At 39.8% G+C, this 15,841-nt stretch overlaps 2 protein-coding genes across 2 annotated transcripts; both read right to left on the bottom strand.

The window, feature by feature from the left end:
- Positions 1–457: 457 nt before the first annotated feature.
- LOC117305454 (nitric oxide synthase-interacting protein-like) lies at positions 458–8,053 on the bottom strand. The gene is made up of 8 exons (XM_033790323.1): positions 8,026–8,053; positions 6,940–7,045; positions 6,143–6,254; positions 5,379–5,442; positions 4,530–4,759; positions 3,904–4,091; positions 3,198–3,306; positions 458–689 (listed from the first exon to the last, which is right to left on the bottom strand). The coding sequence occupies exons 1-8, from the start codon at positions 8,051–8,053 to the stop codon at positions 612–614; spliced, it is 915 nt and encodes a 304-aa protein (XP_033646214.1). The 3' UTR covers positions 458–611.
- A 1,475-nt stretch (positions 8,054–9,528) lies between these two features.
- LOC117305456 (tripartite motif-containing protein 3-like) lies at positions 9,529–15,607 on the bottom strand. Its single transcript, XM_033790324.1, has 3 exons — positions 15,444–15,607; positions 11,231–12,500; positions 9,529–10,497 (listed from the first exon to the last, which is right to left on the bottom strand). The coding sequence occupies exons 2-3, from the start codon at positions 12,492–12,494 to the stop codon at positions 9,881–9,883; spliced, it is 1,881 nt and encodes a 626-aa protein (XP_033646215.1). The 5' UTR covers positions 12,495–12,500; positions 15,444–15,607; the 3' UTR covers positions 9,529–9,880.
- Positions 15,608–15,841: the final 234 nt, after the last annotated feature.

The raw sequence follows: 15,841 nt of genomic DNA on the forward strand, positions 1-15,841 counted from the left end.
CTAAAAGGTGGCAGCGTTTTGGAGAAACCGCTGAATATCTGAAGCGATTAAGTCGCCGCAGGGAGAATAATCCCTAATAGGCCGTATAGGTCGTAACAAATAACTTCTTTGGTTGATTGAACCATTGGTTAATCACAAGTCAATAACCGAAATAGTTGATGGTTACAGCTGCCAAAACTCACCCCTACTTCCCCCAGATCTTTTTTTTTTCACCCAAGAAATAAACCAAATAAAAACCACATTATTTATGGAGTGGGGAGGAGGGGAGTGCGTAGTGGGCGGAGACTGGGGAGGGGGCGTGGTTCCAGGTCAGGATATCACAAAGAGTTAAGACTAGTCTTATTTAGGACTAGCCTTAAGTTTTTAATATCTCCTAGGACTACTTCTAAATTAGGACTAGTCATAACTCTTTGTGAAATCAACCATAGGGGCCGATTTCACAAAGATCTAAGATTGATCTTAACTGCAAATCAATCATAGGTGCTTAGTAATGTGTGATGTCACAATACAAATCACCATGGTGATACTGACAACACATCTTACGATGAATCTTAGTGATTTGTGAAATCGGGCCCTGGAGCCGTAGACGTGATTTGTGGCAATCTTAACAATCACGACGCCATCATGACTGGTCTGGCTTTCTTGGCTTCAAGCGAAGACTCTGCAGCACTCGCAAATCCAGTTCCTCCCTGAGCAGTAGAAATAAAAAATTAACATTATTAAATACAGACTTTTAGACACTTGTCATTGTAAGGATGTAGGCATGGGTATCATCCACTAGGAGCCTGGCTGGTAGAGCAGAATACATTAGGAGAGGGCTACTGCCACCAGGGGCATGTTGCCACCTACTCCTAGGGCTGAAACAGGGTAATCCCCTTCACAGTCCGTAAGGATGAAGGCTTGGGTACCATCCACTAAGAGCCTGACTGGTAGAGCAGAATGCACTAGGAAAGGGCTACTGCCACCAGGGGCATGTTACCACCTACTCCTAGGGCTGAAACAGGGTAATCCCCTTCACAGTCTGTAAGGATGAAGGCTTGGGTATCATCCACTAGGAGCCTGACTGGTAGAGCAGAATGCACTAGGAAAGGGCTACTGACACCAGGGGCATGTTACCACCTACTCCTAGGGCTGAAACAGGGTAATCCCCTTCACAGTCTGTAAGGATGAAGGCTTGGGTATCATCCACTAGGAGCCTGACTGGTAGAGCAGAATGCACTAGGAAAGGGCTACTGACACCAGGGGCATGTTGCCACCTACTCCTGGGGCTGAAACAGGGTAATCCCCTTCACAGTCTGTAAGGATGAAGGCTTGGGTATCATCCACTAAGAGCCTGACTGGTAGAGCAGAATGCACTAGGAAAGGGCTGCTGCCACCAGGGGCATGTTACCACCTACTCCTAGGGCTGAAACAGGGTAATCCCCTTCACAGTCTGTAAGGATGAAGGCTTGGGTATCATCCACTAAGAGCCTGACTGGTAGAGCAGAATGCACTAGGAAAGGGCTACTGCCACCAGGGGCATGTTACCACCTACTCCTAGGGCTGAAACAGGGTAATCCCCTTCACAGTCTGTAAGGATGAAGGCTTGGGTATCATCCACTAGGAGCCTGACTGGTAGAGCAGAATGCACTAGGAAAGGGCTACTGACACCAGGGGCATGTTACCACCTACTCCTAGGGCTGAAACAGGGTAATCCCCTTCACAGTCTGTAAGGATGAAGGCTTGGGTATCATCCACTAGGAGCCTGACTGGTAGAGCAGAATGCACTAGGAAAGGGCTACTGACACCAGGGGCATGTTGCCACCTACTCCTGGGGCTGAAACAGGGTAATCCCCTTCACAGTCTGTAAGGATGAAGGCTTGGGTATCATCCACTAAGAGCCTGACTGGTAGAGCAGAATGCACTAGGAAAGGGCTGCTGCCACCAGGGGCATGTTACCACCTACTCCTAGGGCTGAAACAGGGTAATCCCCTTCACAGTCTGTAAGGATGAAGGCTTGGGTATCATCCACTAAGAGCCTGACTGGTAGAGCAGAATGCACTAGGAAAGGGCTACTGACACCAGGGGCATGTTACCACCTACTCCTAGGGCTGAAACAGGGTAATCCCCTTCACAGTCTGTAAGGATAGGCTTGGGTATCATCCACTAGGAGCCTGACTGGTAGAGCAGAATGTACTAGGAAAGGGCTACTGACACCAGGGGCATGTTACCACCTACTCCTAGGGCTGAAACAGGGTAATCCCCTTCACAGTCTGTAAGGATGAAGGCTTGGGTATCATCCACTAAGAGCCTGACTGGTAGAGCAGAATGCACTAGGAAAGGGCTACTGACACCAGGGGCATGTTACCACCTACTCCTAGGGCTGAAACAGGGTAATCCCCTTCACAGTCTGTAAGGATGAAGGCTTGGGTATCATCCACTAGGAGCCTGACTGGTAGAGCAGAATGCACTAGGAAAGGGCTACTGACACCAGGGGCATGTTGCCACCTACTCCTGGGGCTGAAACAGGGTAATCCCCTTCACAGTCTGTAAGGATGAAGGCTTGGGTATCATCCACTAAGAGCCTGACTGGTAGAGCAGAATGCACTAGGAGAGGGCTACTGCCACCAGGGGCATGTTACCACCTACTCCTAGGGCTGAAACAGGGTAATCCCCTTCACAGTCTGTAAGGATGAAGGCTTGGGTATCATCCACTAGGAGCCTGGCTGGTAGAGCAGAATACACTACCTCCCTAACTTTTTACAAAGCATTTAAGCATAAGTGCCTTACTCATCAAGGGCACAAGTGTCATGGTCAGGATCCAACAAGCACTCTGCTTAAGGTCCCGTGGGCTGAGACATGCCACACACAAAATGAAAAGAAAAAGAAAAAAAGAAAGATATATTTTTAAGTAAGCCATAATTTTTTTGTTTTGTTTTTCTACGCAAGTTGCCAGACACACAAGGCCTGAAGGCCTCTTCAAGGTGTGGGCTACGATTGTTTTTTCCCAGAGGCTGTTGCCACCTACTCCTAGGGCTGAAACAGGGTTACCCCTTTTACAGTCCATACGGATGTAGGCTTGGGTATCATCAGTCTGAAGCCTGGCCGGTAGAGCAGAAAGCACTACCTCCCTGTGTGACCAAGTTTATGATTCAACCTGGGAAGCAGTAGCCAGGGGATCACCTGAAGATAGTCTCCGCTATTCATATAAAACTAACCCTTCTGATTTTGATGATGTCATTCTCCTTCAGTGTGTCTCCTGTGAAGGGGTCCGTCATGTCCTTCTTTATGATTTTCTTGATACAGTCCATTGTGACGACATTCCCACTTAAAAAAAAACAATAGAAAAATACATACTTAAAGTAGGATTATAAATTTTGCGTGGTGGAAGTACAACTGAGAGAGGTTTGCAGTAGCACCATGTGAAAATCTCTTTTGAGTAGTGTTGATTCTGAGAATAACTGGTTGTTAAGGAGTCCCACCTTTGTGCACCAACGAGCCCATCCCATCCACCAGTTAATACTTTACAAGGCAGTAAACATTGAAGTGTGAAAGTATGCTGGAAGTATCGTGGCCGAGCAATTAAAAGAGTACCGAATTCAAACTCTGGTGTTTCTGATCAGCAGAGTGTGCGTTGGAATCCCCAGCCGTGACACTTTAGCAAGACATTTAACCTTTGCTTCGTCCTTCGGATGGGACGTAAAGCCGTTGGTCCCATGTGTTGTGTTCCTGGCTGAGGCTGCGGCTGAGGCTTGTAAACCCTTATATATTAACAGTTTAGATGTTAGTTTTGCATCAGGTCAAGTAATATAATTTTGGTTACCCTTAAACCGACGTGTTTTATATTAAGCACTATATCCTGTGTTCTGTGAAAATATTCAACAGGCTTAAATGTTATATTTGTATACAGTCACATAAATCTACCTTGGTCGCAGCACAGCACAAGGCGTCTTGTTTGATAAGATGTCATGCGTGACGGCACATTTGTACCGGATCTGCTTGGCCACCAGAGGGCGCTTGTCGTTGACGTCATCAGCTCGTACGAAGTTCACCTGGATAAGGTTCTTTATCCTCAGAGGCTTCTTGCTCATGGGGCAGTAAACTGCTTTGCTCTGTAGATTTAAAAGTGCGATAATAATAAGTTTATACAAAGTGCTATTTTTAGGTAGATCAAGGTGCTGTGACAAAAAGAAAATACCGAATTAAAGCGTAATTTTTGTTAACAATAGACCCCTTGCAATACGCGCAGCGTACTCACATGTGCCTATCCCGAGTGTCATTTTGGGTGTCAAAATCTTATACAAACATGCACAACAGAGAGTTGACGCCCAAAATTACGCGCATTGTTCAGGGGCGCGTTCTATATTGTGTAAGACAAAAATTATTTTGTGATTTGTTTTACTCATTTCTCCAAAACTACAGCACCTCAGTAATTAATATTTGAAGGGAAGCTTACTACTGTCTTTATCTTCAGTGTGAGTTTAATGTCAATCTGTGGACATTTTAAAACGGTACCTGAATCCTTTCAGACTTAAATAGAAAGTGCTTACAGGTTTTTGAACTAAAGTCGCCTTGGCTTGAGGTGTTAATGATGGAATCCAGAAACTTGGAAGTTCTGATTTCTTGTCGCCGTTTTCAGAGACAGCTGCTGTTGCTGCTGCTGCTGCTGCAGTGCCGCTGCTGCTGCTGGTGCTTGGGGTCTCGGAATGATCAAGTTTGGCCCTTTTGGTGGGTGGGGCCTCAGAGAAGGGGTTGAGGGGCTTACTGGTGATACTACGCTCTGGAAAAAGAAAGAAAAAAAATTCAGGGATGAACGGCGAAAGAAAAAAAAACTGCATTAAAAATAAATATTTCATAATGGACGGAAAAGGCAGGTAATGTTTTTTGTCCATTTTAAATATGGAGATTTGAGAATGATTAATTAAAAAGAAAATGGCTACAGCAGGATTTGACGTCAAGCAGTTGGTCCCATGTGTTGTGTAACGCATGTAAACAAACCCAGTGCACTTATCGAAAAGAGAAGGGGTTGCCCCGGTGTTCCTGGCTGTGGCTGCTGTATGCGCCGTAGCACCTTGTAAACCCTTATAAGGTGCTAAATAATTGGGTCTCAAAATTCATCTTTCTGCAAGTTTGTATACACTCAGTGCATCGAGTACCTTGTTTGGTAGATACGTAACCTAAAGACTTTGATATTATTATTATTAAATTCAAAGAAAATCAATTCTTTCTCGAAAACTACGTTACTTCTACGGGAGCCGTTTCTCACAATGTTTTATACTATCAACAGCTCAACAAGAAAGGTTTTGTGCTAATAATTACTTTGAGTATTTACCAAAAGTGTCCACTGCCTTTAAGAGGCGACCCTTTAAAGTAAAGTTCTAAGAATTCCATCTCCGTACCTTTCTCAATGAAAGCCTTGACCTTGTCTTCCTTCACTGTCTTCTTCACTTGGCTCACCTCTTCCTAAAAAAAAAATTTCAAAACAAATTTATCAAATAAATAATATAAATTATAAACAAACAAATTTATCAAATGAATAATAAAAATTATAAACAGCCTTTATAAAAGTTTCTGACAAAAATGCCATTCAAGGGCGCAAGTTCGCAAATTTAGACAAAGTCCAGAAAACTCAAAACAAACCATCGTTAAATTTATAAGGCACCAGTACAGTAGGCTTTAAAAAAAAGAGATTGAAGCAAAGTTTTGAAATTGGTTAATACAGTAGATTGCCTGATTTTTATTTTATTTTTATGCACGTTGCCAGACACACAAGGCCTGAAGGCCTCTTCAAGGTGTGGGCTACAATTATTTTTGTCCAGAGGCTGTTGCCACCTACTCCTAGGGCTGAAACAGGGTTACCCCTTTTACAGTCCATACGGATGTAGGCTTGGGTATCATCAGTCCGAAGCCTGGCCAGTAAAGCAGAAAGCACTACCTCCCCAATTTTACGTAGCAAGTGTCACGACCGGGACTCGAACCCACACTCTGCTGGTCAAACACCAATGGAGAAGATGATTCCATAGAAACGTAGAAATCACATCACTAACGCCTAATACTGATTATAATAATAATATTTACATACGCACGTATCCGCCCTGCTGGGTGTTCAAGGCACAGTGAACCCCCCCCCCCTCCCCGAAAAAAATAAAATAAAAATACAAACCTGTTGGAGGCGACACTGACGATGGTATTCCTTCATCTGTTTCTCATAGTCTTGTTTCTGCTTCAAGACATACTCAAAAATTGCCTCCTTGTCATACAGATACCCCTCCTCACTGGAAAAGATAAGATTTGGGGTTGAGAGTGTGATGGCCGAGTGTTTAAGAATCAAATTCAAGTTCTGGTTGACATAGACACTGGACACTAACGGTAATTGTCAAAGACCAGTCTTCTTACTTGGTGTATCTCAACATGCATAAAATAAAAAACCTGTGAAATTTTGTGCTTTCAGATGCTTGATTTCGTGACCTCAAATTCTAAATCCGAGGTCTCGAAATCAAATTCGTGGAAAATTACTTCTTTCTCGAAAACTATGTCACTTCAGAGGGAGCCGTTTCTCACAATGTTTTCTACTATCAACCTCTCCCTATTACTCGTTACCAAGTAAGGTGTTATGCTTATAATAGTGTCCACTGCCTTTAAGTCATCGGGGTGTGGGTTCGAATCCCAGTCATGACCTTGTGTCCTCGGGCAAGATACTTTCCCAATAATTGCTTCTCTTCATCCAGGGGTATAAACGAGTCAACCCTGGGACAGTAGGCCCTGCATGTACATCCCGCAGCGCAAATACAGGCGCATCTCCTGATTGCCATTTTGTGGGTCAAAAGGCAGAAATGGTCGACGCACATTGTTCGCAGACACTATCCTTTTCTGCGCGTTTTTTTGACACACAAAATGGCGGAGAGGAGGTGTGCGTGTATGTGTGCTGAGCGTTGTGAATAGGGTATATACAGAACATACGTTATGACTGGGTTGGCGCAGGGCTGTAGGGTCAAGCAACAACAATCAAAGTCACCCACGGAGTCCTTCCCAAGCCGGGTCTTGTTAGTTCCATAGCCGGATTGAGCTGCAAGGGTAACGAACAAAGAATTTCATAAGGGCGTCACAATTTATTTAGTCTCTTGTAATCTGGTTAATACATTATAGAACCTTTATAAAAAACTTATTGATTGAGGAACATCATTTAAAGGGATTGAGATGTATCACTAAAAGGGAGACGATTCTTTAAAAAATTGATCAAAGAAAATAAAAAAATTAAAAAATATCACAATTCAAAATATTTAAATTCTTGTTTTATATGGAACCTTGAAGTATTTATAAATGCACTTTTGTATTTTATTTAGCATGTTTAGTCAGATTATTAAAAACCATGACTTGTCTCAAATCAGTTTGTGATGAAATCACAGCAATTAAAATAAAAATGTACACCAAAGTTCTTCCTTGCCCAATTGGTGCTAAGCACAAGTTCGTTTCATGCTAGAGTCCCATAGCAAATTGTGCTAAGCAAAATCTCACATTAATTATAGAACCTAGAAGTGTAACCAACTTATTGATTCAGAATTATCAAAGCCTATCAGTGTATGGAATTGTGAACTCTTAAAAGTGATTTGGGGTTGGAAAAAAAAATGGTCTAGGGTGAATCTCAAACCAAAGACCTCCAGATTAATTGTATTGTATTGTAATGTTTTATTCCAAACTGGAACACACCCCGTAACCCTGGGGAGGGTAACAATTTATATAAAAACAAAATACAGTTAATGAATAAGTCATACGGAAAGGAATTTAACTTAGAACAAAAACAAATAATCACACAGCATATAGCATTCATCTAAACAAGTCTACATGAGCAATAATAAACTGCAATATCAATCTAGATTTATTAACAATGTCTAAAGTTGAGAGTATAATAAGAGACAGATATAGCATTCATCTAAACAAGTCTACATGAGCAATAATCAACTGCAATATCAATCTTGATTTATTGACAATGTCTAAAGTTGGGAGTACAATAAGAGACAGTTATAGCATTCATCTAAACAAGTCTACATGAGCAATAATCAACTGCAATGTCCATCTTGGTTAATATAAAGATCAAACTTACTCTATAAACTACAATTCAACTACTTTACAGTCTAGTCAGTCTGTGCAAACAACGATTTGAAATCATGAACAAAATGAGTTCTGTTGTAGTGGTTTCCTGAAACCGCCCCAAACAACAACAAAAAGTACAAAAAGGAACGTTCAGGAGAAATGGTCAATTAGCATGAAATCAAATAGCCAATTTCGACTGTGTTTTAAATAACTTTTATGAATGCACACAGATATCGGGCCATCTGGGTCACAAGAAAGTAGTGAAAAACATGAATGATGCAAAATATAAATAAGCAAAACGCTCACCGAGCAATAAACTCCAAACAGGAAATTAGTTTTATTTATTTCTCATCAAATGCCACATTTCAGACATAAATATTTCAAGGGATGTTTTCTGCCAACACCATCATTAGATCGTGTAAGTTTTATGTAAATCTGTAATCTGAGCAATTCTGTAATGTTCCTAAACGCCCTGGACACAATTGGTAATTACTCAAAATAATTGTTAGCATAAAAACTTACTTTTTAATGAGCAATAGTATGAGACATGGTGAGAAACGGCTCCCTCTGAAGTAGGTAGTTTATGAGAAAGAAGTAATTTCTCACTAAAACATTTGACTTGAAATCAAGACCTCGGCTAAGGTCTCAAAATCAAGCATCTGAAAGCACTCAATTTGTGAGCCAAGTGTTTTTTTTCTTCCATTACTCTCTTGCAACTTCGACGACAAATTGGGTTCCAATTTTACAGGTTTGCTATTTTATGTTTAGATACACAAGTGAGAAGACTGATCTTTGGCTCTTACCAAGTGTGTCCAGTGCCTTTAAATGTGACGATAACAATAAAATAAACAATTCACATTATTTTAGCTGTTATGGCATTTTCATAATTGCTTACAACTTTCCAATAATAAAGGGAATCTTATTTACAAAACAAGTTATGGCCAATATACAATAGTTAGCTTTAATGAGTAATGATTTTCAAAGCAACTCGTAGCATGCAATGTTAAACTTCATAGATTGCTTCTCTTATCAAAAGGAAAAGGTTGCACTACTTAATGAACAACATCATGTAATAATCAACCCTTTGCATGCTTCTATTTCTTGCAAATACTATTTACTGCCCGATGGAATGTTTTTACAAAACCACTTAAAGCCAGTGGACACTATTGGTAATTGTCAAAGACTAGCCTTCACAGTTGGTGTATCTCAACATACGCATAAAATAACAAACCTGTGAAAATTTGAGCTCAATCGGACATCAAACTTGCGAGATAATAATGAAAAAACACCCTTGTCACACGGAAGTTCTGTGCCTTTAGATGGTTTTATTCGAGACCTCAAGTTCTAAACTTGAGGTCTTGAAATCAAATTCATGGAAAATTATTTCTTTCTCGAAAACTATGGCATATCAGAGGGAGCTGTTTCTCACAATGTTTTATACCATCAACCTCTCCCCATTACTCGTCATCAAGAAAGGTTTTATGCTAATAATTGTTTTGAGTTATTACCAATAGTGTCCACTGCCTTTAAAATAGACAAGCCTGTACTCAAGATATTTTTCCTCAAAACAACATTTTACTGCAAAATGCAAAACAAATCAACAATTACAGAGTTGATTTGCAGCCAAGTGTTACAGAATTGATTCACTCAATGTCATAATATTGAGAATTGAAATTGAGTGGTTATTAGCACTTTTTTTTAGTGAAAAATCAGTTTGCATAATTTTGTGATTTAATTTGATTGACATATTGTGATGGTCAGTTTAATCCATGAGACAGTATTTGACCAGTATCATCATAATTAGATAACATTACACCTTGTTATAAATCTTCACTGAATGGCAATCTGCCACTGCAAGCTGCTGACCATCTGATGTCAATGAGATTCCCCATGGGTCATACAGACCCTGAGCAATACAGCTGAGAAATCTCCCCTGAGTGTCATACTGATGAATATGACCAGTGCCTACCCCATTGGTCACTGCAATGTAGATAGCTGAGCTGTCACAGCATACACCTCTGCAGGATTCAACTTGTTGACTATTGATCTTTGGATTGATGCTGAATAATAAAGTACCAGTGACTTCAACAATGTCTACTTGTTTCCCCCAACCACTGACTACAACTCTGTCCTTGCTGTCAATGGCCAAGTAGCAAGGTCTAGTCTGAACTGAAACAGTGTCAAGGAGTGAACCATCACTGGATCTGTGTTTAGTTATAACTGACCTCTCTATATCCCCCACAATGATTGATGTATCCTTCATGATTGCTACACTGTGGAGGTTCACTGATGTCTTGCCCACTTCACTATGAGGCACTGTGTGGAATTCAAACATCTTGGTGCCATTCCTATTGCACATCTTGACAGAGTTGGTCCCATATCCTACAACCACTAACTGATTCTGGAATGCAGCAACAGCCCAAGGGCCTGGAAAACAAGAACAAATGGATAGGACCCAATATAATGAATGATGATTCATTTGTAAACCACAATGTACTTTACATTATTTTGATTTTTGTACAAATACAAAGTTTTTTTTTTTTTAAATGTTTCCTGTGTTGTAAAAGCTCTTTGAAAGTTGCTCCCAATCAACTGTACACAGTCTGACAGTATAACAATGACAACAATTTCTACTGATTGAAATTGTACTGAATTCATTCTTTTTAACTTTTTACCTTTTTTCCCAGATTTTACCTAAATTGCATTTCTTATTGATATTTATTTTAATCATTTTGTATAAACTTCCTTTGTTGGTGTTGGATAGAGGAATGTCAATTATTGAGAATGACTGCAGCAGAGTGGATTTAGTGATCATGCAGCGGATGAATGTAGTCCTAGTCTACAAGGTACAGTAAAATAGCAAGAACCATTCAATTTTATGACATACAGTTTGACTACCATCCATGGAAACCTTGTATTGATCACAACCAATGCTGTGATGTTGAAACATTTTAATGGTTGATTTGAGTTGAGAACTGCAAACAATGTTTGGTAAATATTCTCAGATTTGTTTGTGGTATTGGATTGGAATAAATCCTTATTTTAATGGAATACTCTTTGACTGTCAACCTAAAAACTAATCATTCAAGAGTACGTTTTGCGAAGTTTTATCTGAGATTTACAACAATACCTCCGACTGAAAGATTTGTAAGGAACTTACTGCTTGATAGTGGGAAAGTTTTCTTCTGTTGTCCCTTACTGTTGTAGATTACCACTCTGTTATTCCCGTTGTCTGCCACTACCATCTCATCCCCAGGTACAGAGGCATCAATGTCCAAAGCCCCATTGATTCCTTCATCATACTCCAAACCAAGCTCCCACTTCGTACTCAGGTTACCCAGGGAGATGTCACAAACCCCTGCAGTGAATCTCAGATGGTCAAGGGTCAAATCTATCTTGGGTTGATTTTGATCTCCAAGTAATTTCAAGTCCTTACTGATTGTTGGATAGCTTGCAAGGAAGTCAGGCACTGGTGAATTCTTGCTGATGTCTTTGGCAGTCTGCAGTGAATGATTTATTTGCTGTGAGTTTAGACGCACTGTTTGCTCAAAATCCTCCAATTTCTTGTTCCGATCTTTATAGATAGTTTTTATTTCATCCATGATGCGACTCTCTTGAGCTGTTACCTCAGCCCTGATCTTATCCGCTCTGTTCTTCACCTCTGCCATGGTTCTCTTAACTGCAATGTTGAGGTTGTCTTTCATTGTTGAGGCAGTTGCTTGAGATTGATCAAGCTTCTTCAGGGTTTCTTCAAGGGGAGTAAAGAGTTGAGCCAATGACTGTTTGTATGTGGATGAGGCTTGGTTGCAGTCAGTATACTCATGCTGTGGATTACGGTGATCTATGACAGTACAAGCTTGGCAAATCATCATATTACATGTTTTGCAATAAAACCACATCACTTCACCTTCATGAGTTTGGCATTCTGGATGGCGTTTTGGTTTTGTCTTTTTCATTGCAATCTTTCCATCACTAATATCTTTCAAAGTCGCTACTGTATGGCTTGCTGATGCTGGAATTTGTTTGTGTATTTCATTGCAGTTTGCACAGATGATCATGAGACAGTCACAACAGAAATACGTTGCTTCATTTTTCTCCTTGCATAACTTACAGACCAACTTGCTGTTTGCAGATAAGCTGACCTGCTCCAGTTGACCTGCAAGACCAGTTAAAATGAAGTTACTCTTGAAATCTTCAACACCCGTCTCAGGAAGTTGTGTCTCCTTTCGACACAAAGGACAAATAAGCATCTTTGCATCTTTGTAGTTGGTAGTGAGATATTGAAGTAAGCAGTGTTTACAGAAGCTGTGAAGACAGTCTAGTAGTTTGGGTTCCGTGTACTCCTCTTGACAAATACTGCACTCCAGATAATCCTTTCGGATTTTCTCTACAGCTGAACCTTGTGATGGTTTAGAATACGCCATTTTGATCTGAATAAAAAAAGAGCACAGTTAACAAACAAAATAGCAACAAACTAATTAACAAAATATTATACCGCAAGGGAATCCGACTAAGTAAATTTTAAAAGATATGGGGTTGAACTAAGAAAATTGGACTAGAGTGGGACTCGAACCAGCGACCTACGGAGTAACGTGTCGGCGCTCCACAAACTGATGCGCTATCTAACCAATAAAGAGAGACTGACAACACAGGGCTAGATACATGCACCTCAGTTTGTAGAGCGCCAGCACATATTTGCTGGAGGTCATTGGTTCAAGTCCTACTCTAGTAAAAAAAAATTGTTTAATCCCAAATCAAAAGAATTAACATTCAGTTTGCACAAACAGCTGTTGCTATTCTACATCAAATTGAACCATGCATCATACATTAGATGGGAATGTAATGAATCATTAACATTCTAAGTAAGACTGACAATTTCTTTAATGTAGCGTTGTTCAATCAGCTATTAAGCATCCATAAGTATCCATTTAGTCAATTAAATAATAATTCATTACCAATGGGAGGGACTCTTTGATTCAGCACTGAATATTGGGGATGCCAAATGTTATAAAAATATGAACTATGGAAATCAAGTCTTTCTGATTAAATAGTTGAGAACACTACGGTGCAAGTATTTTACAATATTTGGTTACAAATAAGCGGATCTGCTGCACTTTCCTTGCAAATCTTAGTTATTTTTGTCTAGCAGTTTTAGCATAAAAACAATTTTTGTCTCACTGAGATTATTTTTGTGAATTTGTTTACCTATCATTTCTCAAAACTGCAACACCTAAGCCTGTTTTAAATAAGCTGGCAAAGTATTTTAGCAAAAATGAATCCGATTGTGATCTGTACTCACCTAAGCACTAAGTACTGTTCAAAAAGATGTCCAAGGTATGTGTGCAATCCTGTCAGGATGTTCACTGAGTTTACAACAGTCTCTTATTTCCTGGTAGGAACGCAGGATTCTGTCGCAACAAATACAGTCACAAAAACACCTACATAGCAAGTTTGTATTATGTACTTTGCAGGGTGTGTCCAAAGTTGCTGGATTAATACATATACATACAGGTACAACTTTGGTACTGCAGTACTGTACATTGTGTATGTTGACACTGAACTTCAGTGTCAAAGGTCATGGAGCTAGCGATACTGCACGTCTGTGTGTTGTCTGAGCTGTTAACAATGAACTTGGCAGTGTATTGTACATGGTGTACTGTAAACAACTCCATGAGTGCACAATACGATACATACATAGAGTGATGAAGTTGTAAAGAGCGATATAGAAATAGGTTATTATATATATTACTACCGTCTACAGTATGAAAGGTCTGGACCCAATTTCATAGAGCTGCTAAGCACAATTAAATTTCTTCTCTGGTAAAAACAGGATTATCAACCAAATTTTCATTTGTTGCGTTGCTTGATACTTAGCTGTTTGCTAAATCCTGAAAGTCTTGTGGAAATTTGGTTTGTAATCCTGCTTTTAACAAGGAAGAAATTTCATGCTAAGCAAATGTTTGTGCTTACAGGCTTTATGAAATTGAGCCCTGTATGCTACAGGAAATATAACTATACACAGGTGCACTTTAGTATTTTATTTCAAGTCAGATTATTAAAAACCATGACTTGTCTCAAATCATTTTGTGATGAAATCACAGCAACTAAAATAAAAATGCACACCAGAGTTCTTCTTTCGCGATAAACGGGAATCAAAGTTGGGGACCGAAAACATATGAGGGTTGATATCGTATGATGCTACGATACGATGTCAATACGATACTATCGTCGTTAGTTAGACTACTCGTAAATTCTTCAACCTCGATTTAGTTTATTATTAATTAAATTAAATTGTAATTTACAAAAATACACAAAATACCATTCACTCATGAAAAACTCAGGGTCCAAATTTCAGACTTACAAAATGGTCCATGTGATGCCAAAAAGCTTGTAAAACTAAAAAAAAAGGTTTTCGACAGCACCAAATTTGCGCAAGGCTTTAACTTTGCGTGGAACATCTGGTGCGCAGGCTCACACCTGCGTGCACAATTTCAAGCGGGCCATCAAGTTTGCGCGCTCAGCGGAGGTTGAAGTTTGCGCAAAATTGAAGTTTGCGCCCTGTGTGTGCTGATTTATTGTGTCGTTTTGACCGTCACCCTACATACACAATCAAATACGAGTAGTACCTGTACCCTCAAAGGGGAAATACAGATATTTTCTGCATATACACATGAGCACCATACTACTCGGAAACGAGTTTGCTAATCAAATTCACGTCTTAAACGAGATTTAAATTTTTTATTAAAATTCACATTTGAAGAAAGATTACTAATTGAGGAATTTTGTCATAGTAAATTAATTCTTTTAAATTAGTAATAATTGGAATAAAAGAGGAAATAAATTGTAACTTTTTGATGTCTGCAGATTTTGGTTTGTGTTTCTCGCGACTGCTGAGAATGTAGTTTGGGAGAGTCACATGCATGTGTTAATTTCCAAGATGGTGGCCTCCATGATCAAGTTTCAACACAACTCCACCACGGCAAAGAAATCCGCATGGCAGTGTTGCTCGTTTCTCAGTCTGATCAGTCTTTACCTCTACATTAATATCTAAATAGGACAGAAGTTCAAAAAATTTCTACCAAAATGAGCGCTCTTGAGGTTTTTGACAGTTTCGAAAATGTGGCGAAAGAGGCTGAAAAAGAAGAAAACAGCTGGTGCAGTTTGGTGAAAATGCAAAGACACAGTGCCAGTTATGACTCGTTAGAATAATGGCATTGTGGAAATATTATGGGGAAATCTAACCACAACAAATTAGAAGAACATCAATCATTCCTATTCAATCAGAATGTTATGCAATCGACAGACGGCCAGGCAAGAGACATGACTCTTGCTTGGCGTCGTTCATTCAACTTTCAAGATTCAACAAAACTTACTCAAAATGCCGGGTGGTCTGCCTGAAATTTACACCCATTCTCCGGCTGGCTGTTCTCTGTGATTTGATGTGAATTCCCATGGTGACACTCGCATTCGCAGACGACAGACAGCAAACAGAATATTGATTTAAAAAGAACTGTTTCCATCACAACAATAAAAGCTTTTTTTTCGTTGCAGATGTCAAAACAACAACTAGCAGTCTTAGTCCCCAATCGTTTTCCATTAGTGCTTGTTTCTTCATACTAATATCTACGTAATAAAAATACTTTAGGTACCATACTAAATCTGTAACTTCTCAAAAGAGGGCGCTGCTTACATTTTGTCGCAATTTTTTGTCGATTCTCGTCAGAAATAATGTACGCCCTCCCCCCCCCCCCCCAAAAAAAAAGTTTAAGAA

Source organism: Asterias rubens, chromosome 22 (assembly GCF_902459465.1).
Source record: "Asterias rubens chromosome 22, eAstRub1.3, whole genome shotgun sequence".
NCBI classification, from domain to species: Eukaryota; Metazoa; Echinodermata; class Asteroidea; order Forcipulatida; family Asteriidae; genus Asterias; species Asterias rubens.

Bases quoted from the DNA above. Each gene is read 5' to 3' on its own strand.
- LOC117305454 (XM_033790323.1), bottom strand. From the start codon at position 8,053: ATGGACATTGCAGTTGATTATTGCTCAT. The intron at 7,046-8,025 runs GTAGACTTGTTT...TTACCCTTGCAG, and splicing joins TGCAGTTGATTATTGCTCAT to CTCAATCCGGCTATGGAACT. The intron at 3,307-3,903 runs GTAGATTTATGT...TTTTTTTTTAAG, and splicing joins TGTGCTGTGCTGCGACCAAG to TGGGAATGTCGTCACAATGG.
- LOC117305456 (XM_033790324.1), bottom strand. From the start codon at position 12,494: ATGGCGTATTCTAAACCATCACAAGGTTCAGCTGTAGAGAAAATCCGA. The intron at 10,498-11,230 runs GTAAGTTCCTTA...CTTGTTTTCCAG, and splicing joins AACTTTCCCACTATCAAGCA to GCCCTTGGGCTGTTGCTGCA.